At 37.4% G+C, this 25,346-nt stretch overlaps 1 protein-coding gene across 1 annotated transcript in view; it reads right to left on the reverse strand.

Annotated features, from left to right (window-relative positions):
- pde1a (phosphodiesterase 1A, calmodulin-dependent) overlaps positions 1-17,856 on the reverse strand; it is a 101,109-nt gene extending 83,253 nt beyond the window's left edge. The window contains exons 1-2 of the mRNA XM_073845109.1: positions 17,021-17,856; positions 13,590-13,616 (exon numbers count right to left, since the gene is read on the reverse strand). Of these exons, the coding sequence (XP_073701210.1) occupies positions 13,590-13,616; positions 17,021-17,118 (125 nt within the window). The 5' untranslated portion in view covers positions 17,119-17,856. The remainder of the gene's footprint in view (positions 1-13,589; positions 13,617-17,020) is intronic.
- Between the last annotated feature and the right edge of the window lie 7,490 nt (positions 17,857-25,346).

Below are 25,346 nucleotides of genomic sequence, written 5' to 3' on the forward strand. Positions count from 1 at the left end.
GACATATATAAAGGTAATTTTACAACTTACACAACAAAAACAAATGCATATTATGCATATTTTGTGTGAAATTGATACTCTGACTTTTTCTCTTTTTTAATTCCTGACATATACAGACAGATATTTTTACCACTTACACAACAAAAGCAAATGCAAATATGCCCATTATCTGTGGAATTGATACTTTATCTATGAATTTTTCTTTTTTTTTTTACTTCCTGACATATATAGAAAGCTAATTTTACAACTTACACAACCAAATCAAATGCAAATTAGGCACATTATGTGTGGAATTGAAACTTTATCTATCATTTTTTTAAATCTTTTTTTACTTTTACATACTCAAAAAGCTAATTTTACCACTTACACAACAAAAACAAATGCAAATATGCACATTATGTGTGGAATTGATACTTTATCTATGAATGTTTGCCTTTTTTTTTACTTACTGACATATACAGACAGCTAATTTGACCACCTACACAACAAAAACAAATGCAAATTATGTGTAGATTTGATACTTTATCTATGAATTTATTTTTCTTTTGTTTTACTTCCTGACATTTATGTGACCTTGGACCACAAAACCAGCTATAATTGTAATTCAGGATTATTATGTAAATCAGAATAAATAATTCCATTCCATTGATGTATGGTTTGTTAGGATAGGACAATACTTGGCTGAGATACAACTATTTGAAAATCTGGAAATTGAGGGTGCAAAAAAATAAAAAATACTGAGAAAATTACCTTAAAAAATACCTTTAAAGTTGTCCAAATTAAGCTCTTATCAGAGCATATTACAAATGTATACTAAAAATTTTGGTTTGGTATATTTACAGTAGGAAATTTACAAAATATCTTAATGAAAGATGATCTTTACTTAATATCCTAATGATTTTTGGCATAAAAGGAAAATCGATCATTTTGACCCATACAATGTATTGTTGGCTGTTGCTACAAACATACATTTATAGCTACTTAGGACTGGTTTTGTGGTCCAGGGTCACGTACTGTATAGAAAGCTAATTTTACCACTTACACAACAAGTTAATACTTTATCTATTTTTTCCCGCTTTTTTTTTTTTTTACTTTATGACATACACAGACAGCTAATTTTACCACTTACACGACAAAAATGAATGCAAATGATGCACATTTTATGTGGAATTGATCTCAGACAATGATGGAAAATGGTTTCGTCTCACAAGCCTGTTGTTTTATACATTGTCTTTTACACTTCAGCAGCTGATGACACAGCACAGCAGGAAATTGTTGGATGGCTACTCGACACTCGTACTGTGCTCTATTCTTTTCTATTGTGTTTTCAGAGAAAGAGGGCCAACAACAGTGCTGCCTCTTACATGAACATCCAACTCTTCACACTTATACGCAACAACCTCACAGACAGCGTTGCTCTGATGTAAAGGTCAGTACGAGCAAGCTTTTGGTGTCTCTGAAGTGGTTTTGCTGCAGCTGAAACCAAGAGTAGTGTTTGAAAAAGAATGTTTTCATGTGCATATTAAAATAATGGTAACTTTGCCAAGGTCAGTAAAACACAAAGGTACCAAAAGTTTTTTTTTTTTCAATCAAGCTATTGAAGAACCATCCTGGGTTCCCCAAAGATCCTTTTTACACTATAAAGAATTTTTTCATGCATTGTAAAGATTCCATTGACATTAAATGCCAACAGAGAGTGTGGTGGTGACATGAATAAAGTTGTTCCTTAATATACTTTTTAGTAAGAAGCCACATTATGCATGTGAATTCTTCAATGAACTTTGTTGGGACAGTTTAATGGGGGCCTCTAGTGGATACATTACTTACATCTTCTATATTTCCAAAGATTTGTGTAAGGATCCTTCATTTTAACACCATTTAGAATTGAACTCAATATTATGGTTTAATCAATGGGACCAACATATATTATTCATTACTGACAGCTTGCTGAACACCAAGTGCTAAAAGCATTGCTGATATAATTAGTTGGATTGATTATCTCCTGCATTATAAGGTGTCTCAAGCTGTCACTTCACATTCTATTTAAGTTCTTGCTATAGGACTAATTGGGGTTGAATATACACTACTTTTCACACAAAACAACCACTTTATTATTAGAGGTGCAAAGTTATCTACAAGTGGGTGAACATCATGAAATCATGTTCGTGAAATGCTATTTTAAAATGAAAAGAAAATATTTTGCACAGAAAAAAAGAAGCATATTTTTAGAACCATTAGGATTTTTTTCATTGCAACACTATTTCCCTAAAATCCTATTTGAATTTTTTTGGAGTTTTACGAAGTAATTTTGAGTTTTTACTTTTTTAAATTTATCACAATAATTTTTATTTTATTTTATTTTATTTTATTTTATTTTATTTTATTTTGAGATTAAGCAGGAAATAATGGATGGAACATTTTTGAATTGATTTTAAAATTCCCATTATTGTCATTGCTGATTCTCATTATTAAAATTACTATATTGCAATACAGCTATTTATTCTGGTAAAATATATTTTAACCAGCATAAATTCCACCGTAATGTAAAGAATAGTTTTTTTTTACTCACAACTCATTTTTTAATAATAGTTTTTTTTTTAAATCCCACTATTTCCAATGCTAATTATCATTATTAATCATCATCATTTTATTATTTTTTTAAATTTTATAATTTGTAATGCTGATTCTAGTTGAATATATTTTAATCAACATAAATTCCACCATGAAATAAATAATAATATAAATTTTTTCTGCTCATCAAGGCTGCATTTATTTGATTAAAATACAGAAAAAACGGTAATATTATGAAATATTATTACAATTTAAAATAACTGTTTTCTATTTTAATATACTTTAAAATGTATTCCTGTGATGCAAAGATGAATTTCCAACATCATTACTCCAGTCTTCAGTATCACATGATCCTTCAGAAATCATTCTAATATGCTTATTTATTATCAATGTTAGACAGTTGTGCTGCCTAATATTTTTGGGGGGAATTGCAATGGTCCTAAAGAAGTCTTCGTTGTCTTCAAGCTAAATATATTTCTTATTTCTTTCTTTTAAATTTGAGGTTGAATGTGACCACCAGGACTTGTTTCTGACAGGTTTTGTAAGATATACCCAATTACAGTAACCACTGTTTTCCACATAAACCTCTCGCCTTCAGGACATGACTGATTTTGACACATGAATTACCGATCGACTCTTATTTCCTGGGGTGAATACTGATGCAAAGATGTTTTTGTCCTCTGCAGAGATTCTCTGAAGTGCACACACGGAGGTCCGCCTAACTGATAGTGGAGAGCTGTGCTTTGAAGGAAGGCCATTGTTGAGTAGCACCTCTCAGCATGCATTACATAAATGTGGGGCTGTTACTGAGGGCAGGTGAGTGTTTAGCATCAGAGGCAGTAATGTGGGGGTGTGTGATGGCCACTTCACCTGAACTAGACTGCTCTGATTGGCCTTCACATAAGAGCTTGACAGAGGTTTCCACACAGAGGAGGGCCAGTGAAGGCATCAGGGCTCTTCAGAGTCAGTAATGCTTTGTGTGTGTATGTGTGTGAGAGAGAAAATGCATTAACACGTGTTTTATTTATGCACTACATCTGTACTATGTAAGTACTTTCAATTATTCACTTAAATGTGTCTCCTGTAAGGCAGGAATTTTGGTAAAGTTTTAAGAAAGGATTTAGTTATAGTAAAAAAAACAAAAGACAGAAACATTGCATTTGCCATTATCGTGAGACTCACAGCATTGACTCAGTTATTGAACTGACCTGAATCAACATTAAACTGGCTTGAGCTGAATATAGAGCTGCTTATAGCTGAATTGACATAATTAGCTGGGTTTCCATCCAAAGTTGCGAAAATTAGAATATTGCATATAACATTTTCAAATAGGGCTGGGCAATTTGGCCTAAAATCAAAATCTCGATTAATTGAACATTTTAACCCGATTACGATTAATGAACGATTATTTTATTCATTAATAAAATTATATTTAATTATATTTAAATAATATTTATTTTGTTGCCCTCATAGTTCACTGACAAATTTTGTACAGTAAATATGCTCACATATTACAAGTGAGAGATTTTTGAATGAAGGGTGCACACACTATCTACTATCTATGATTATTTATTGAACATCAGTGTTGAACAACTGAAATTAAAGCACACATTGCTTAAAACGAAAAGTCACATTTTTCTTAAATTAGTGAAAATAAATAACTTGCACTTTTGGAAACAAAATAAATTATTTATAAAATAATAAATATTAAAAGTAGAAAATAAGCAGTATCTCTTCTAAATAAAATTACTCTTGTATATCCTGTAAATACTTTTTACTGTATAAATACTGTTTAAGCTCTCCATCGACATGTCGGAGGAATAACGTAACGGAGCGGGGTCACCTGACTCCACATGCAGTAATGTTTTTAAAGGGAAAGTAATTGAAATAATTGACCTGGAAAAATTTGATCGATTATAGGTTCTGAATGTCGATTTCGATTACTTTTCGATTAATCGCCCAGCCCTATTTTCAAATAAGCATGATTTCCATCCAACAAGTCAAAGAGAACAAAATCGTCATGTCCTGATAAACTGCCACTAAATATCACTAACCAAAGTAGGAGTAGCCACTTGTCACGTTTTACACAGGAACACACGAACAACGACGTAGTAAAAGACGTACATTTAATAAATCCAACGAAAACTCAGGAGACACAGGAACACCAGGTGATAACATCAAAGACCGACCAGGATAGAGGACAAACACACACCTTAAATACACAGACTGATTACAAACACAGGTGCAGACAATGAGGGATGAACCAAAATACACAGAGCAGTGGGGGGAGATGATGGGTGAAACCAACTAAATTGTCCAGGGGTGTGACACCACTGAATATACTTTTTTTTGCATATATAATAAATTACTTGCACCTCAAGAGTGAGCAGACGAAACACAATAAATGCAGTCACTGATTTTGGAGGGGGAACGCAGTCGTCTAAGGCAATTTTTCAGAAATACTTTGACAACAGACTTTGCTTGGGCATTTCAGAATGACCATAACATTTCAGATGCTGTGCAACAAGATTGGTCCGCTGGTTAGTCAAGTCATGTCGTCCCATAGCGCAAAGTCATGACTTTTTTGATGCACATGGAGGATTTTATTCTGCAAATGTGTTTCCATCTCCCATTACTGGCATTAACTCTTTTCCACACCAGTCAAAACCACCAACATCAAACCATTAGCCAACCATAGAAGTGGGGTGTTTACTTCTGAGTCTACAATCCGTCATGCCTATTTAAACAGAGAATTCTGATGAGGGGGGTTGAAAACAGGACAGAAAATAGCTTATTACTTCTAAATTATGATATTTTTTTGATGTAATAATCTTGATAACATTATAAGTGGACCTCAGAGAACAGTACAAAATTAAAAAAACAAAGGCAGTTCATGTCCTCTTTAAAGGTACCATAGAATAAAGAACATCCTAAAGGACAAGCTCACCCAAAATTAAAAAATAGCCCATTATTTACTCACCCTCCAGACATCCTAGGTGAAAATGACTTCCTTCTTTCAGACGAATCTGAGTTATATTAAAAATTATCCTGGCTCTCCCAAGCTCTATCATGGCAATGAATGGGTGTTTCTCTTCAACAGTCCAAAACAAGTCCAATTAAGTGCATCCATTCATAATAAAAAGTGCCTCACATGGCTCAAAGGGGTCAATAAAGGCCTCCTGTAGTGAATCGATGCGTTTTTGTAAGAAACATATCCATATTTAAAACATAATATTCAAAGCTTGCACCAACTGGTCGTACATTGAAGCATCCATGGCTCCGGGCAGATGATGTTGGTGAGTGCATGCACCTGTGAGTTTTTTACAGAAGCAAAGGAAGCAAAGTTTCCTTTAGCAAATAAAAAAAACAGTCCCCTCTTTGTTTATATCGAAATCCTCCAACATTTCTCTTTACAAATCCTCGTTGTGTACTTCTAATTCTCATTATCGATTAATCGGGTCCGCCCACAGTGCACGTACAACTTCAGAGGATCACGTCAAATTACAGCACTGAATGACGCATTTCCATAGACACAATGCGTCTAAAAATAGTGGAGAAAACAGAACGAGATGCTGCAGGAGAGTTACGTGATCAGAACATGAGAATTCCTTATATTAAACTTTAAGCTAATAGCGTAATGATGGCTTGCCCTGTGAGGCGCTTTGAGATCCGTTTGCATCCTCAGCATGAAAACTTTCAGTTTACGGTCATATCCTTATCTGTAAATGTCACAATTTCACACAAGCATTTTCATTTATGCATAAAAGTCCATTCTGGCAGTCTGTGTTAAGTTTAAATCTTTACTGAATGAGCGTGTCAGACTGGAACACAGACAGGGAGACAATTAATACTCAGCGCAAAAACATTCATTGTGCTGAAACATCTTTCGTTGAATGCGTGTTTATTCTAGCAATTCCATCGGTGAACAAGAAGCCTACAAAATGCTAAACTAAATCAAAGAAATAATACATTTAAATAAGGAATTAGCCTAAATAAGTGTTAAATAGGCTATTAAACAAGCATTCGTTGCAAAAATTCCTAATAACCTCGACAGCTCATCAGAATTAGAGTTCTCTTCCCCATTGCACAGCTGCTGTTTTTAATAGCAAAGTAATTACATTTATTTTCATTCCTTTAGTTTATAAAGTTAATTTAGAAATATATTTGGAACACGTTTTGTTTGTGAAATTCAAGTTTTTGTTTTTTAAAGTAACGACCAAGCGGCCAGCGGCAGACAGATCAATTTAGCCTTCTCAAGTCATCACGATTTAAATTAAAATCCTTAGATATAAAAAAAACTTAAAGCATATCACAAGTTTAATCGTTTAACCTAGATAAATGTGTACTAATAGGCACATATCCAATCGTTTGTGCGGAGAGTGAAAGCTTTGCAAGACATGGAGGTGCCAGCGCCATGTGAAACTTCATTTTTGCTCATAAAAGTAGGAGTAATAAATTTACTTTAAATTATTACTTCACTACTATAAAACGAAATAATTCAAATCAAAAACAAAACTCTGTCATTAGCTATAGGCCTAATCCATAAAGATGCATTTAGGCATTAAAAGCACGTCCAGTGAGCAGATGGCGAGTTAGGATCGTCAACTTCATCTTTGCGACACTGACTCAGAAAATACTAGTTTATTAATAAATAATTCGAATATCTCCTTACTTTTTCCCCCGGCACATTCATGGTAATTACTATAGCCGGGGCTTTGCGGCCAGCTTAAGCTTGCGTGTATCTGAACGCGGAACTCTGCTGAAGGCACTTGCGCTCGCTGCTGCTGCTGTTGGCCGGACACTAAACACCGCCACAGCAGAATAAATAGCAGAAACACTGTATTTTATGCTTGTTATAGTGTGTTTTTCTTCAGATATTTGTCTTTTCTCTTTATTATGACAGGTGAATTGTTGTAAATTGTTAAGCACTGTGTTTTCATAGCATTCAGAATGTGGAATATTGTGACCAAAAAAAAAAAAAAAAATCGGAAATTTTTAAGCCAACTAATCTGTCACAAACGGGACGACCAAGAGTGAGGATCCAAATGCAAGGCTTTATTTTGATGATCGTAGACAGGCAGACAGGGTCGAAAACACCAGCAAACATGAACAGCGAAGATAAGCCAATAGCGTAATCCAATAAACAAGCGTGGGTCAAAATCCAGGTGGGCAGTCCAAATGAAACAATGAAATGAAAACAAGAAACTAGAAAACTATGACTAAGACTGGGAAAACAAAAACAGAACTATGGCTAGGGAAAACAACAAGGAGACTGGGAAAACCTGGGAGCAAGGAATAACGCTTGGTAAAGTCCACAAATGCAAATCAATACTTCGCAGAGTGTGTGTGTCCTGAGCTTGTATTTATGGTAGACAAACAGGAAGTAACCATAGAGGCAGCAGAGGGAGCAGCAACAGTCAGTGGGGGTAAGGGCTCCCTCTGCTGGCCTGGCGTAACATAGCCCCCCTCCAAGGAGCGGCTTCCAGACGCTCCAAAAAACAACAGGAAGAAACAGTCCAGGGGAGCGGTGGGGGGGCCAGGAGACTGAGGCAGAACAGGTTGGGCAAAGGCCCTCCAGAGCAGGGCAGGAGATTCAGGAGCCCTCCAGGGCAGGGCTGGAGGCAGAGCAGTCCTTTGAGGTGGAGCAAGAGTCTTAGGAGCCCTCCAGGGCGGAGCAGGAGGCTTAGCGACCCTCCGGGGCAGAGCAGGAGGCGTAGAAGCCCTCCAGGGCAGAGCCGAAGGCGGAGCAAGGGGTTTAGGAGCCCTCCAGGGCGGAGCAGGAGGCGGAGCGGCCCTCCAGGGCGGAGCAGGAGGCGCAGGAGCCCTCCAGGGCGGAACAGGAGGCGCAGGAGCCCTCCAGGGCGGAACAGGAGGCGCAGGAGCCCTCCAGGGCGGAACAGGAGGCCCAGGCGCCCTCCAGGGCGGAGCAGGAGGCGCAGGAACCCTCCAGGGCGGAGCAGGAGGCGCAGGCGCCCTCCAGGGCGGAGCAGGAGGCGCAGGAGCCCTCCAGGGCGGAACCGGAGGCGCAGGAGCCCTCCAGGGCGGAACAGGAGGCGCAGGAGCCCTCCAGGGCAGAACAGGAGGCGCAGAAGCCCTCCAGGGCGGAACAGGAGGCCGCATCATGGACTGGGACCTGGGGAGAGCAGAGACAGAGGAGGCAGACAGAGCAAGGAGAGAGGTAGAGAGTTCATGGGGGAAGGTGGCCTCCCTAGTCGTGACTAGGCAGACGAGAACTTCAGGAATGGCTTTCGTGGTCGTGTCAGAGACGACAGGGAGCCTAGGCGGTGCAGGCACAGTGTGAAGCCTTGGCGGCGCAGGCAGAGCAGGGAGTCCTGGCGGAGCAGACAGAGCACGGAATCTTGACAGAGCACGGAATCTTGGCAGAACAGGCAGAGCAAGGAACCCTGGCGGAGCTGGCAGAGCAGGGGGCATAGGTGGTGCAGGCAGAGCGTGAGGCCTTGGCGGTGCGGGCAGAACGTGAAGTCTTGGCGGTGCGGGCAGAGCGTGAAGTTCCGCTATGTACGCCACCTCCGAAAGAGGTATAGGCGCAGCGGACATGCGTGTAGATGAGGTCTCCAGAGCAAACTTGTGGGCGGACTCCTGGGCAGAAGAGGGCACTGGGGCGCAGTGTACAGCCCACACACTCAAAATGGCGATTGCCATAGCAGGTAGCGCAGTTGGCAGAGGAATGCCCTCCGGGTCAGTGGGCGTGAGGCTTGGGAGCGTTGGCTCTGCGTGATGTGGGAGCGTTGGCTCTGCATGGCTTGGGAGCGTTGGCTCTGCATGGCTTGGGAGCATTGGCTGTGCATGGCTTGGGAGCGTTGGCTCTGCATGGCTTGGGAGTGAAGGCTCTGCGTGGCTTGGGAGCGAAGGCTCTGGTAGATCAGACGAAACATGTCCCGGCTCTGGATGTTCGGGCGAGACGTGACTTGGCCTGGAAGGAACTGCTGTGACTTGATTGGGCGTGACAGGAATAGCAGTGACTTGACTTGGGATGACAGGAACAGCTGTGACTTGGCTTGGCGTGAGAGGAACAACTGTAACTTGACTCGGCGTAACAGGAGCAGCTGTGACTTGACTTAGCGTGACAGGGGCAGCTGTGACTTGACTTGGCGTGACAGGAGCAGCTGTGACTTGACTTGGCGTGACAGGAGCAGCTGTGACTTGACTTGGCGTGACAGGAGCAGCTGTGACTTGACTTGGCGTGACAGGAGCAGCTGTGACTTGACTTGGCGTGACAGGAGCAGCTGTGACTTGATTTGACGTGACAGGAGCAGCTGTGACTTGACATGGCTTTGAGGGAGTGGTTGTGACTTGAGTTGGCTCTGCTGGGGCAGCGGCGGCTGGACATGATTCAGGTGGTACTGCTGTGTCTTGATGTGACGCTGTAAGCGCTGTGGTAACTTGCTTATCTTCTGGAAGTGTTGGGGTGTTTTGCCTTGACTCAGGATGTGCTGCTTGACTTGGCTCAGGAAGTGCTGCTTGACTTGGCTCAGGAGGAACAACTGCTGTAACTTGACTTGACTTGACAGGAGCATTAGCTGTAACTTGACTTGACCTTGCAGAGACAGCAGCCATGATGTGACTTGACTTGACAAGAACAGGAGCTGTGTCGTGACTTGACTGTACCGGAGCAGCAGACATGGCGTTAACAGGCGATGGTTTGGTTGACGTGGCGTTAGCAGATGCTGGCTCGGCTGATGTGGTGTTAGCAGGCGCTGGCTTGGCTGATGTGGCGTGAGCAGGCGCTGGCTTGGCTGACGTAGCATTAGCAGGCGTTGGCATCAGGATTATGGCTTGACGTGGGTCTGGCGTGGCGGCCATCTTGGGTGCAGGCTCTGGCATGGCGGCCATCTTGGGTGCAGGCTCTGGCATGGCGGCCATCTTGGGTGGTAGCTCTGGTGTGGCGGCCATCTTTGCAGCGGGCTCTGGCGTGGCGGCCATCTTTGCAGCAGGCTCTGGCGTGGCGGCCATCTTTGCAGCAGGCTCTGGCGTGGCGGCCATCTTGACCAGGAACTCAGGAACGGGAGCCATCTTGTGAACGGGCTTTGGGACGGTGGCCTTCTTGTGAACAGACTCGGGAAGGGAGGCCATCTTGGGGATTGGCTCAGGAACAGCAGCCATCTTGTGATCAGGTTCGGGGATGGCGGCCATCTTGTGAACAGGCTTGGGGGTGGCAGCCATCCTGTGAACAGGCTCAGGAAAGGCGGCCATCTTGTGAGCAGGGTCTGGAAGAGCGGCCATCTTGTGAACAAGATCAGGAAGGGGGACCATCTTGTGAACAGGATCAGGAAGGGCGGCCATCTTGTGAACAGGCTCAGGAAAGGCAGCCATCTTGTGAGCGGGGTCTGGAAGAGCAGCCATCTTGTGAACAGGATCTGGATGGGCGGCCATTTTGTGAACGGGTCTTGGGATGGCAGCCATCTTGTGAAGGGGCTCTGGGCTTGCAAACATCTTGTGCTGAGGCTCGGGGTTAGCAGATATCTTGTGCTGTGGCTCAGGACTAGCAAACATCTTGTGCTGTGGTTCTGGGCTAGCAGACATCTTGTGCTGAGGCTCGGGGCTAGCAGACATCTTGTGCTGTGGCTCAGGACTAGCAAACATCTTGTGCTGTGGTTCTGGGCTAGCAGACATCTTGTGCTGAGGCTCGGGGCTAGCAGACATCTTGTGCTGTGGCTCAGAGTTAGCAGACATCTTGTGCTGAGGCTTTAAGCTGGCAGACATCTTGTGCTGTAGCTCCTCTAAAACACCCATAGTGAACGGAGAGCCAAACAACTGCAGTGCTAAATAAATGTATTGCTGGAGGGTCCAGCCAGGCTGGTGTAGTGGCATCAGGGAACCAAATGGCTCGGAAAGTCCACCACGAAAAAATATTATTAAACAGACCTCATCCATTGAAGTAGCCTTTGCCAGTGTAATAAAATCCAAAATGTACTCCTCAATGGGACGCTCACCTTGACGGAGACGGATAATCTGGGTGGCTGGGTTCATGGTGAACTGCTGGTGGATAAAGCCGCTGGATCCGGGTGTGGCGAAGTATTCTGTCACAAACGGGACGACCAAGAGTGAGGATCCAAATGCAAGGCTTTATTTTGATGATCGTAGACAGGCAGACAGGGTCGAAAACACCAGCAAACATGAACAGCGAAGATAAGCCAATAGCGTAATCCAATAAACAAGCGTGGGTCAAAATCCAGGTGGGCAGTCCAAATGAAACAATGAAATGAAAACAAGAAACTAGAAAACTATGACTAAGACTGGGAAAACAAAAACAGAACTATGGCTAGGGAAAACAACAAGGAGACTGGGAAAACCTGGGAGCAAGGAATAACGCTTGGTAAAGTCCACAAATGCAAATCAATACTTCGCAGAGTGTGTGTGTCCTGAGCTTGTATTTATGGTAGACAAACAGGAAGTAACCATAGAGGCAGCAGAGGGAGCAGCAACAGTCAGTGGGGGTAAGGGCTCCCTCTGCTGGCCTGGCGTAACATAATCGATTAATCGAAACAATAATCGGCCAACTAATCGATTATCAAAATAATCGTTAGTTGCAGCCCTATTATGAATGGATGCGCTTTATTAGACTTGTTTTGGACTGTTAAAGAAAAACACCAGCCCATTGCCATTATAGAGCTTGGGAGAGCCAGGAAAATTTTAATATAACTCTGATTGGATTCATCTGAAAGAAGGAAGTCATATACACCTAGGATGCCAGGAGGGTGAGTAAATAATGGGCTAATTTTCAGTTTTGGGTGAACTAACCCTTTTATAATCTAAAGAACCTTTTTACAAGGTAAAAAACTGTGCAATGCAAAGGTTGCATGGATTTTAAAGAGATAGTTCATCCAAAAATGAAAATTTGATGTTTGTCTGCTTACCCCCAGGGTATTCAAGATGTAGGTGACTTTGTTTCTTCAGTAGAACACAAACAAAGATTTTCAACTCAAACCGTTGCAGTATGTCAGTGATATAATTGCAGTAAATGGGCACCAAATCTTTGAGAGTAAAAAAAACATACACAGACAAAACCAAATTAAATCCTGAGCGCGTTCACAACAGCCGGCGCGTGACCCGTCAACATGATCTGCCATAGTTGATGCACATGCGGAAGCAATCTGTTTTTGGTGCCCATTGACTGCCATTATATGACTGACAGACTGCAACGGTTTGAGTTAAAAATCTTTACTTGTGTTCTACTGAAGAAACAAAGTCACCTACTTCTTGGATGCCCTGGGGGTAAGCAGATAAACATCAAATTTTCATTTTTGGGTGAACTATCTCTTTAAAGGTTCTTCATGGAACCACAGATTCTAAAAAAGAACCTTTATTTTTAAGAGTGTATCAGTGTTCTATGAAAAGCACACCCAATGCTAAAATGATCCACTGAACAGTTCGAATCAAGTCTGTATGTTAAACGGTTCAGACTGAATCAATAGCACCAGTTCAATACTTAGTGTCAGGGCTTCAGAACAAACCCTAACCAGGATGTTTGAGGAATATCAATACAGAGCTGCCACGCGATAATCTCTTCAGCGTTCCATTCCAGAGCTGCCCCACTTCTGTAATCCGTACATCATGAGACGGCATCAGACAGAGAGTGCAGTTTGTATTGTGTGGGTTGTCACACATGGACATGGAAGAACACCAATGTCTCATTCTTGGTTGATGTTTTGTCTGGATCGAGATGCTTAGCCGTTTAACAAAGCCTAATTACAGAGGCGGTCTCCTTGGAGCACCGTGTTCACTGGCACAGGTGAAAGAGCTGGATTGTAATGTCAATATCTCTCTAGCTCCTTTATTAATCGTGATTTTAGCTGCAACCTTCACGTTAGCACGCCAGATCTTTACCCATTACGGAACCCCCACACTATGGAGGTGGTGATGAAACCATTAGTGACCCAGCTGGAGTGATAAGATTGCGGTTTGATTCATCTAGCCTGCATTACTTGTCATGCATGAAATGTTCATTTGGTCCAATGAATTGCCGTGACACAAATAGAGACCAACTTTGGACTTACCTTTGAGATGTGCTTTTGTACTTCTGCCTGTAAGACAAAAAATGGAAGCACATTAGCTTGCAGCCGTAATGAGCACATGCCGTAGTTTTATGTGCGTAAAGGACAGGACTGACAAGAACAGCATGCTCTGTTTCCAGTGTGAACAAAGCCAGGATCTCAAGGAATTCTCACTTTCCCGCTGCAGTGAATTAGTCATCGTATGAAGCTGCTGTTATCTGATGCGATTTGGACTCAAAATCTAGAGCTCTCGCTGAGCACAGACACATTGGAACGTATTGCAAATCATTAACTGGTATTTCATTATATATTAAACCACCTACATAATTCATTTTGCTTTTGATTGTGTTTATTCCAGCTGGGAGTTTGTGAGAAGCAACTGTGGCCTGGATGTTGAGTAGGAGGGCTGTTTCAACACATCTCAAAATGGGACTATAAGGATAGACGGAGCTCACCAAAGAGGCTTGGATGAGCTTTGCAGAGAGGTGATGGAGATAGACTGGTTTAAATCCTGGGATCAACAATTCAGTGACTCTGACTTTCACAAATTTGCTTCAGTTGTAGGTCATAACGTCTGATTAAACTGCCCTCTGCTTCAGCACCGATGCATTTAACATCAGACTGAAGGTTATGTTTTAGCAGAGACTAGAACAACAGAAGGTCACGCTGGAAAATTAATTTACTGCCGTAACAAGAATAGATTAATATTGTACACTGAGTCGAGAGAATATTATTTTGTTGCTGTTTTGAATATAAAGCAGGGTTAAAAAACAAGCATTAACTGAAAAACTAAATAAAAAATAATTTTAAAAAATTATAAACATTAACTGAAAAGGTCAATATAAAAAACTTAAACTTATTTCAGGTAGTGGCCAAAGAAACATATAACATTAAATAAAAATTAATAAAAAATAAAGCATAAAACTATGTAGATACTTTTTTTAAATAGATAAAAATTACAAAAACTAAACAAAAACTTTAAAATTAAAATGACATTGGAAAATATAAATATAAAATCTCATTTAAAATATATTTTAAAAGACTTTAACAGTCTATCAATGATACTAAAATAACACTGATATTAAGTTTGCCAAATGATTCATTATGTAGTCATTATGACAAGTTGAAATGCTTAGTTAATAATAAATTGATCTTAATTAAATTGCAAATCAACTAATGGTACTTAAAAATATAGCAACTACAGTGACTGGTTTTATGCATCTAAGGTTAAATCCTTTTATTTCTGTTTGTAGTATAAAGTGTTATTAATGATCTATTATTAATTATCGTGGCTGAAATTATCTTAAAGTTATGTTAAATTAAAAATAATAGAAAATATAAATATTAACTGAAAAAATATATATATAAAATAAATAAATAAATATAAATAATAATATAACAACATTATACAATTAAATAAAAGTATAAATATTATAGTATAAGTATAGAATATACTTAAGTATATTTAAGTATAAATATAAAATAAAATGACAAAAACTAAACAAAATGACAACAACTTTAAAATTAAAAAGACTCTGGAAAATTTTTATATAAAATCTTATCTAAAGTATTAGAAAAACTATAACAGCATATTAATGATACACAATAGCATAAATGATTCATTATTTAGTCATTATGACAGAAAAATAAGCTGAAAGGCTTAGTTAATATTAAATTAATGCACATCAACTAACAAACGCATCTTCGTGGGTTTTATGCATCTAAGGGTATATCCTACTTCTGTTTGTAGTTTAAAGTGTTATTAATGGTCTATTACTAATAATTGTGGCTGAAAAATAAGTTGGAATTTTTAGTTATCATAAAATTATGTTAAATTAACAATAAAAAAATTATAAACATTAACTGAGAAAAAATTAAGTATAAAAAACTAAACTTATTTCAGCTAGTTGCCAAAGCAACATATAAAATTAAATAAAATTAAATTAAAATAAGCTGAAATGATTAGTTAATATTAATTTAATGTTAATTAAATTGCACATCAACTAACAAACACATCTTTGTGGGTTTTATGCATGTAAGGGTATGACCTTTTATTTCTGTTTGTAGTTTAATGTGTTATCAATTATCTATTATTGATTATTGTGACTGAATAATAACTTGGAATTGTTAGTTATCTTAACATTATGTTAAATTAACAATTTAAAAAAATTATAAACATTAACCGAAAAAACGTGATTTTATACAATACATTAAACATATAAAATGAAATAAAAATTAATTAAAATTTAATAAAAATGACAAAAGCTAAACTTAAAACCTTTAAAATTAAAACAACATTGGAAAACACAAATACAAAATCTAATTGAAAATATAAAAACATATATAAAAATATATTTAAAATAATGAAATAACACTGATATTAAGTTTGCCAAATGATTTATGACTTAGTCATTGTGACTGAAAAATAAGCTGAAATGCTTAGTAATTATTAAATTAATGTGAATTAAACTGCACATCAACTAACAGCTTCATGGGTTTTAACCATGTATATCCTTTTACTTCTGTTTGTAGTTTAAAGTGTTATTAACGCTCTATTACTAATCATTGTGGCTGAAAAATAAGTTGGACTTTTATCTTGTTATCTTAAAATTATGTTAAATTAACAATAAAACAACAATAAAAAAACTTATTTCAGCTAGTTGCCAAAGCAACATATAAAATGAAATCGAATTAAATTTAAATCGAATAAAGCTAAACAAAATTACAAATCCTTTAAAATTAAAATGACATTGGAAAACATAAATATAAAATCTAATTGAAAATATAAAAATATATATAACAGTATATTCAAAATATTAAAATAACACTGATATTAAGTTTGCCACATGATTTATGATTTAGTCATTGTGACTGAAAAATAAGCTGAAATGATTAGTTAATATTAAATGAATGGTAATTAAATTGCAGAAAGCAACTAAAACACAGCTTTCTAAATTGTATGCATTTAAGGGTATATCCTTTTGCTTCTGTTTATAGTATAAAGTGTATAAGTTAGAATTTTTAGTTATCTTAAAATGACATTAAAGTAGCCACTATTGTCGGCTATAATTGTACTAAGAGAGTTTGTGCTGAAATGCAACGTTCGCATTAAAAATTAATCCCACGAACGCTATTCAAATTGTCAAAGTTTCTCCACAAAATGACAATCCAAACCCCGCCGAACCCAAAAACTACAAGACTAATTTGAATCCATTAAGCAAAACTGTCAGCAGAAGCAAGTATGTGAACAACAACATTGCTTGATTAGGCTTGACAGTCTCATTAGTATTACATTCACACACTTGCTGCCCCAAGAGTCAAGATTCACCCACTCCCAGCATCACAGCGTACAGTGAACACAACCGCACGCCTCATAAACAGCTCTCTCTCTCCTGCCAGTGCTGATGAAAGAGTATGAAACAAGAAACACTTACATTCCCTTCAGCCTAATCCACATCTTCTCCGTCTGGTCACACTTGGAGTACTTCAAGGAGTTCTCCAGTCCGTCCGTGTCGTTGGCCAGAGAATCCATGGTTTGCACGAACGCACGACAGAGTGTGGACTGGTCTAAGATGCAGAGGGATACGCAGGTATGCGATTCAACACGTGTAGCGCAGAGATCCTGGTCTTCAAAGCATCTCCGGCAGTTCCAGTGACACACGTTTCCCAGAGGGTCCTGCTCGCAGCTCCAGAGCGCATCAGCCCGTTGGAGTGAGTGTCAGCGCGCAGACCTGTCTCTCCGCTACGCACTGAGGGAACGCTGTCACACACACACACACACACGTCACACAAATGTTTCTCTCTCTCGCTTGCTCTCTCTCTCCTGCTCTCCCACTGACCGGAAAAGCTGCGCTGTGCCTGATGAGTATCTGAAAATTTCACCCTCTCGCTCGTTCACACTGTCGTTCAATCAGACTACGACGGAAGCTGCGCTGCATCCTTTTGACATCTCTAATCTCACGCATTTATACAAGCACACACCTTAAGAGGCAAAAACGAGCACCTGTGTCGTCTCTCAGATGGAATCCGTTGGTTTGGAAACAGAACGGCGCAGACAGATGAACGTTTTCCCCCTCCTTCTCCTCACATTCTCTCCAGCATCATCATGAAACGTCGTACCTCAGAAGAAGCCATCGCGAAGCCCTCGTATTTTACTGCGACTCTTGGCCAGCTGAGCAATAAGCTCCCCCGGCGGCATCTCCTGGTCCCGAGTTGGCGTTTTAATGAAATTAACCTGCGCGCTATCATCCCGCGGCCGGCAGCCTAGTTTCAACACGCTCTAATCCCCTCATTCCAGCGCAGCTGCAAGAAGCAGCGTGCTGATAAAATTTTCATGATTGTTTGTGAAGTACAAAAGGGCTGATTAGGCAGGCACACACTCAGAGAGACTAAAATGAAATCAGCAACGTGCTGCAGTCCGAGACAAGAGCACCTTGCTTAATATAGCAGCACCCCTATATCTCGTTTCAGTAAATAAGAAGGGAATTGTGGGATTTTTTCAGTGCCGTTGCAGCCAGGCATGGCTGATTTTCATTCATTAGGGGGAAGGGCACATCATCTCCTGGCTACGGAGCATCGGCGGCATGAATAGACTGAATCCTAATGATCACTTCTTTGGGGTTACTGGTCTATTGGATTACACTTTACAATGTAAAACAGCTTAATCATTGCTGCATTAGCATTGGAACAAAAACAGATTTTCCCCATTACTTCATCGCATAGGAATTGCCTATGAAATGAGAACGTTCATAGTCTGCAAATACTGCAAATTCTTTCACATAAAGGTGGTTCAGACAGTAATAAGATAACCATGTTGCACCCTCTGGTTGTGTTCGGGTCAAAATGACTTGGAGAAGATTTTCTTTTTCCTGAAAATACATTTTTTACATTTTCGTAAATTGTTTTGTGGGTTTTATTTCACCTAGTCACACTTGTGGTGTTCCCGGTCAAAAATGACCGGATTCCAAACAATTTGCACTATTTATCACACTAGTGTGCTTTAATGTTTAATCTGAAAGATTGCTTTTAAAAGTCACACTTGTGGTGTTCCCGGTCAAAAATGGCCGGTGTCCAAACAATTGCTTATAAATTCCTCATTATGCTATATTATCACCAAATATTGGATTCGTTCTTTCATTTTGGACACCTTATTTTTTGAGTGAATTTTTTTTTCACATAATTTTAGCGATATGAGATAAAAATAATTATGAAATGTTTCTCACACTAGTTTTCTTAAAGTTTAATCAGGAAGTTTGCTTTTAAATGCTTTAATTTAATACAAAATTGCAAAAAGTCAAAGAATTGCTTATAAATCTCTCATTTTGCTATATTATCAATATCACCAAAAATTGGATTCGCTCTTTTTGTCAACTTGTTTTCTTTGATTTAAGACTGGTTTTGTGCTTCTATTTGCATCTGATTAATTATAGGCCTCATTTATCTGAAAGTAGGCACCTCATTTTTTGTGCATAATTTTCACGATATGAGATAAAAAAAATTATGAAATTTTGCACTTTTTATCCCACTAGTGTGCTTTAATGTTTAATTTAGGAAGTTTGCTTTTAAATGCTTTAATTTTGTACAAAATTGCAAAAAGTCACACTTGTGTTGCTTATAAATCTCTCATTTTGCTGTTATCACCAAAAATTGGATTCGCTCTTTTTGTCAACTTGTTTTCTTTGATTTAAGACTGGTTTTGTGCTTCTATTTGCATCTGATTAATTATAGGCCTCATTTATCTGAAAGTAGGCACCTCATTTTTTGTGCATAATTTTCACGATATGAGATAAAAATTATGAAATTTTGCACTTTTTATCCCACTAGTGTGCTTTAATGTTTAATTCAGGAAGTTTGCTTTTAAATGCTTTAATTTTGTACAAAATTGCAAAAAGTCACACTTGTGTTGCTTATAAAGCTCTCATTTTGCTGTTATCACCAAATATTGGATTCGTTCTTTTTGTCAACTTGTTTTCTTTCATTTAGGACTGATTTTGTGTTTCTATTTACCTTTGATTAATTGTAGGCATAATTTTTCTGAAAGTAGGCACCTCATTTTTTGAGTGGGAATTTTCACGATATGAGATAAAAAATGATGAAAATGTGTTTCTCACACTAGTGTGCTTTAATGTTTAATTAGAAAGTTTGCTTCAAAATGCTTTAATTTAGTACAAAATTGTGTTTCTATTTGCCTGTGATTAATCGTAGGCCTCATTTATTTGAAAGTAGGCACCTCATTTCTTTGAGTGGAAAAAGCATTTTTTTTGTGTGCATAATGTTTTACGATAGGAGCAGGGATGCATCGAAATGAAAATTCTTGACTGAAGCCGAACAAAATTAAACGCTGGGCCGAAGGCCAATTACCGAACATGGTTTTTCATGTTTATTCCCCCAATTTTTTCACCATTGCATAAATTATAGCCAAAATGTGCTTTTTACAGTTTTGTCTTGCTTTTCAAAAAAAAAATACAAAAAATACAAAACAACAATTTAAAAACATTTACTTAACACTGAACATTTTTAACATTTAATTTTGAACATTCCAACAAGGCAAAATTTAACTTATAATTAATAAATTAGTAAAATAATATTCTTTGGCAATTTTTAAGACCCCCTTCTTGAATCAGGCATGTGTTTTTAATGTATAAATAAATGCAGCCTTGCTGAGCAAAGAAGAATGTTATAATACATGTATTAATAGAGCTGTTGTAATGATTGTTATCATTTTTTGTCTTATTTTTTATTTTATTTTACAGAACAAAAGTAAACTTACAAAGCTAACAAGAATGTTGACTTTTATTTTGGCAGAAACCCACAAGAAGACCTTGCTGACAGCAGCAGATTTATGAATGATTTCCATTACACTGTTTCAGCGCAGATTTTTCTCACGCTTTGGACTTTGAACCCTGGCTAAAGAGCTTGTGCAGAGCTGTCAGAATACATACAATTTGTGTGTGTATTAGACAACATAATGTTCTGCAGTTTATCATACAGTAAACAGCAACAACCACCCCTTTCTTTTCTCATCGAAGACATGCGTCACATCATTGTTCGGTATAATTTATTCGGTCTTTTCGCTTATTCGGCCAAACACAGAAAGGGATTTTTTGCTATTTTCGGCCAGATCATTTTGGTTGCTGAACATTCAGTAAAAGTACAGTAAAAACAGCAATTTTGTCTTTTTTTTTTTTTCTTTTTCAGTGTTGGTTTAAATAAGAGTGATCATTGCCGAACATTCGGTGCATGCCTAGATATATGATAAAAAATGTATGAAAATTTGCACTGTTTCTCACACTAGTGTGCTTTAATGTTTAATCAGAAAGTTTGCTTTTAAATACTTTTATTTTGTACAAAATTGCACAAAGTCACACGAGTTACGATTAATCAGATTCAAATAGAAACACAAAACCAGTCCTAAATGAAAGACAACAAGTTGACAAAAAGATTGAATCCAATATTTGGTAATAATATAGCATAATGGGAGATTTATAAGCGATTGTTTGGAATCTGGTCATTTTTGACCGGTAACACCACAAGTGTGACTTTTTGCAATTTTGTACAAAATAAAAGCATTTCAAAAACAAATTTCCTGATTAAACATTAAACCACACTAGTATGATAAACAGTGCAAATCTTAAATTTTTTCTCATATCGTGAAAATTATGCATAAAACATGATTTTTCCACTCAAAAAATGAGGTACCTACTATCAGATAAATAAGGCCTACGATTAATCAGAAGCGGATAGAAACACAAACCAGTCCTAAATGAAAGAAAACAAATTGACAAAAAGAATGAATCCAATATTTGATAATAATATAGCATAATGAGAGATTTATAAGCGATTGTTTGGAATCTGGTCATTTTTGACCGGTAACACCACAAGTGTGACTTTTTGCAATTTTGTACAAAATAAAAGCATTTCAAAAACAAACTGCCTGATTAAACATTAAACCACACTAGTGTGATAAACAGTGCAAATCTTAATTTTTTTCTCATATCGTGAAAATGATGCATGATTTTTCCACTTAAAAAATGAGGTACCTACTCTCAAATAAATAAGGCCTACGATTAATCAGAAGCGAATAGAAACACAAACCAGTCCTAAATGAAAGAAAAAAATTGACAAAAAGAATAAATCCAATATTTGATAATAATATAGCATAATGAGAGATTTATAAGCAGTTGTTTGGAATCCGGTCATTTTTGACCGGGAACATCAAAGGTGTGACAGGAATCCGACCCCAACCAGAGGGTTAAGTAGAAAAATAGCCTTTTATTTTCCGTTTAATGAGATATTAGTAGCCTATATTTGTTGACTTCTGGAAGGTTGATTTAGCCGTTTGTTTCATACAAAGCTGTTCTGATAAATGAAAACGCATAAAATGGGCCACTGCGTGTGTAAATAAAACATTATTCATATTCACTTTCGGCACTAAAATGGTGATTGATGAAAGCTGTTGCTATGGCAACACACACTGCCATACAAATGGCTTTGGAGGGAATGATTACGGCTGTAAAAGAATGACTTGAAGGAGAGACAGACAAACCCAGACAGAAAAGAGCAGGCACAGCAGCAACAACAACTGTGTTGGGTTATCTATAGAGGTCCACTTATCCCGTATGATTGTGGCTAAGATGATGGTGATTATCGACTCAAAAGAGCAAGGTGCTGTTTGATTCAGCACATCAGGAAGCTTTTTGTGCTCGAACGATCAGTAAAGATTGTTCAGATGCGTTCTAGAAGCATATTGTATGAGAGGAAGAGGTTGCGGTTGTGGCTAACACTGTGCGATTCGTTATGTCAGAGAAGTGTCAACGGTTAGATGGTGCACAGAACTTCATTAAGCAAATATTATGGCTCTGCTCCAATACCTAGCGAGCTGCCTCGCTGTCTTCTGCCTTTTAAGGCAGGGTTCTAACAGACACGAAACTCATAAGTTATTGATTTGGATTGCTTTACATACGTAGCAATTGTATGTTATATCAACATTGCTTTTTTTATGCAGAGCAGAGACTTGACTGTTTGATTTCAAGAGTTAGTGCTAGCATGTTGCATATGCTGGCTGAGGTACTGTTGAGGTCAAAAGTTTACAGTTTACACCTTGCAGAATCTGCAAAATGCCAATTATTTTACCAAAATATGAGGGATCATACAAAATGCATGTTATTTTTTTATTTAGTACTGACCTAAGTAAGTTATTTCACATTAAAGATGTTTATATAGTCCACAAGATAAAATAATAGTTGAATTTATAAAAATGACCCTGTTCGAAAGTTTACAGAAACAGAAACAAAAGTTTGATTCTTAATATCTGTTTGTCCTAAACAGTTAAACGGCCTGCTGTTCTTCAGAAAAATCTTTCAGGTCCAACAAATTCTTAGTTTTTTTCTGCATTTTTGTATATTTGAACCCTTTCCAACAATGACTGTATGATTTTGAGATCCATCTTTTCACACTGAGGACAACTGAGGGTCTCATATGCAACTATTACAGAAGGTTCAAACACTCACTGAGACTCCAGAAGGAAACACAAGGATGCAAATGCAAAGTAGGGGAAAGAAAACATTTTTAATTTAAAGATCAGGGTAAATTTTACTTCTTTAACGTCTTCTGGGAAACATGTAAGTATCTTCTGTAGCTTCTGAAAGGCAGTATATGATATTTAGGCAAAATTAAAAAATCTTCATCTTTACTCTGTTCAAAAGTTTTCACCCCCAGCTTTTCATGCATAATTTTTCCTTCTGAAGCATCAGTGAGCATTTGAACCTTGTGTAATAGTTGCATATGAGTCCCTCAGTTGTCCTCAGTGTGAAAAGATGGATCTTAAAATTATACAGTCATTGTTAGAAAGGGTTCAAATACACAAAAATGCTGAAAAACCGAAGAATCTGTGGGACCTGAAGGATTTTTTTGAACAGCAGGCAGTTTAACAAGGGACTCATGAACAACTATTACTAATAATGTATTGGATGAATTATATTCATCATAACATTTATAATTGTATAGATTAATGTCATCTTTATCTATCTATCTATCTATCTATCTTAGCAGACAGCAAAGTATCATAAGATTGTCTTTTCGTCCAAGATTCCAATGCTGCTTTATAATTTGGCCAGCAAAAGGTATCTTAGGATGTCTTTTGCATGACCTTGCTGTCTGTGAAGACAGGTCAGGAACACAGTCACTCTTTTGATGAACTCCAGTGTTTCAGAGATCATCAGTCTTTCATTCAGGGCTTTATTCAGCGGCAGAAGCACACATCTGATACGGGGGTGGATGCGGGTCACGTGTTCATGCATGTAAACAGCCATCACTCAAGTGTGTTAATAGCTGCAGCATTATCTGAAACGCTAAACCATCTCTTTTATACAACAACAAGCTCCAGCCGCCAGAATAATGGGGTGAATCTCACAAAACCTGTCAGGCTCAGATTTCATGTCAAGATCAAAATAAATAAAAAATAACGTATATTATGGATTATATCGAAAGTATTAAAGATATACATTATGGTAGCATTATAATTTATGAACTGATTCTTTATTCATGACAATTTAAGTAAAACAAAAACAAAAAATTCAAACATTGTATTACAAGTACAATGATTGATAAAAGAATCAAATGAGATTTATCTTTAAAAATAATGGAAATTATAAACAAAAAACTCAAAAGTAAATATCTAGATGCATTACACTAATAACAATTTAAGGACAAATGTGCTTAATTTATTATTTGTCAAAATAATGAGACAAGTAAGAAATATACTCATACCAGTGTTTTTAGTATTGAGATAATATTACAGTTTTTAATATTATATGAATATTAATACAACTATTTTATTAACTACTAATTGCATTATAATATGAATTGGGTTTTATCCTTATATGTTTTTTATTATTTTTATTTTATTATTTATATTGTATTTCATTATTATTTTATTATTTTATGGTGTTTCTTATTTTCTTATTAAGTTTAAGTTTTAGTATTATTGTTATGTTTTTTGTCATTTTTATTATTTTTTTGTGTGTATGTAATTATATTTTTATTTCAGTTTTAGTGTTCATTATTTTTGTACATCAACATAAACTAAATGGAAAAAGAAAAAGAAATTTTTAAAAAATATATATTTTTTGTTTATTACAAATTTGTAATTGATGGGGGAAAATATTTCAATTATATAAAACAAATCTTTAGTTACTTTTTTATTTATTAATATTATTTAGTTGAAGTTTAATGTTGTTTTTTAATGTGTTAATGTTTAATTTCCTCTTTTGGTAACACTTTACAATACAGTTAACATTAGTTACCTACATTAGTTAACATGAACTAAAAATAAACAATACTTCTACAGCATTTATTAATCTTCTTGATTAATGTTAATTTCACCAGTTACTAATGCATCATTAAAATCATGTTAACATTAGTTAATGCATTGTGAACTAACATGAACAAACGGTTGTATTTTTATTAACTACCATTAACAAAGATTAAAATGTAGTGTAATAAATGTATTGCTCATTGTTCCTTAGTAAATACATCAACTAATTTTGGAGTAAAATGAGACTTGGGAGTGTTGTAATTCACCAAGATTCACCCAATGACCCTGATTTGTCATGTATAACCATTTATTTTTAATCTTGACAGCTCTCTGTCCATGGAGGCCTGAGCTGCTTTGACGTCAGGGAACAATCATCATCAGGCAGGTTATTGTTATAATGTGAGAGTGGGTGTTTCCTTTTGGTTGGACCTCTTAATTAAATGGAG

This window comes from Garra rufa, chromosome 8 (assembly GCF_049309525.1).
Source record: "Garra rufa chromosome 8, GarRuf1.0, whole genome shotgun sequence".
NCBI classification, from domain to species: Eukaryota; Metazoa; Chordata; class Actinopteri; order Cypriniformes; family Cyprinidae; genus Garra; species Garra rufa.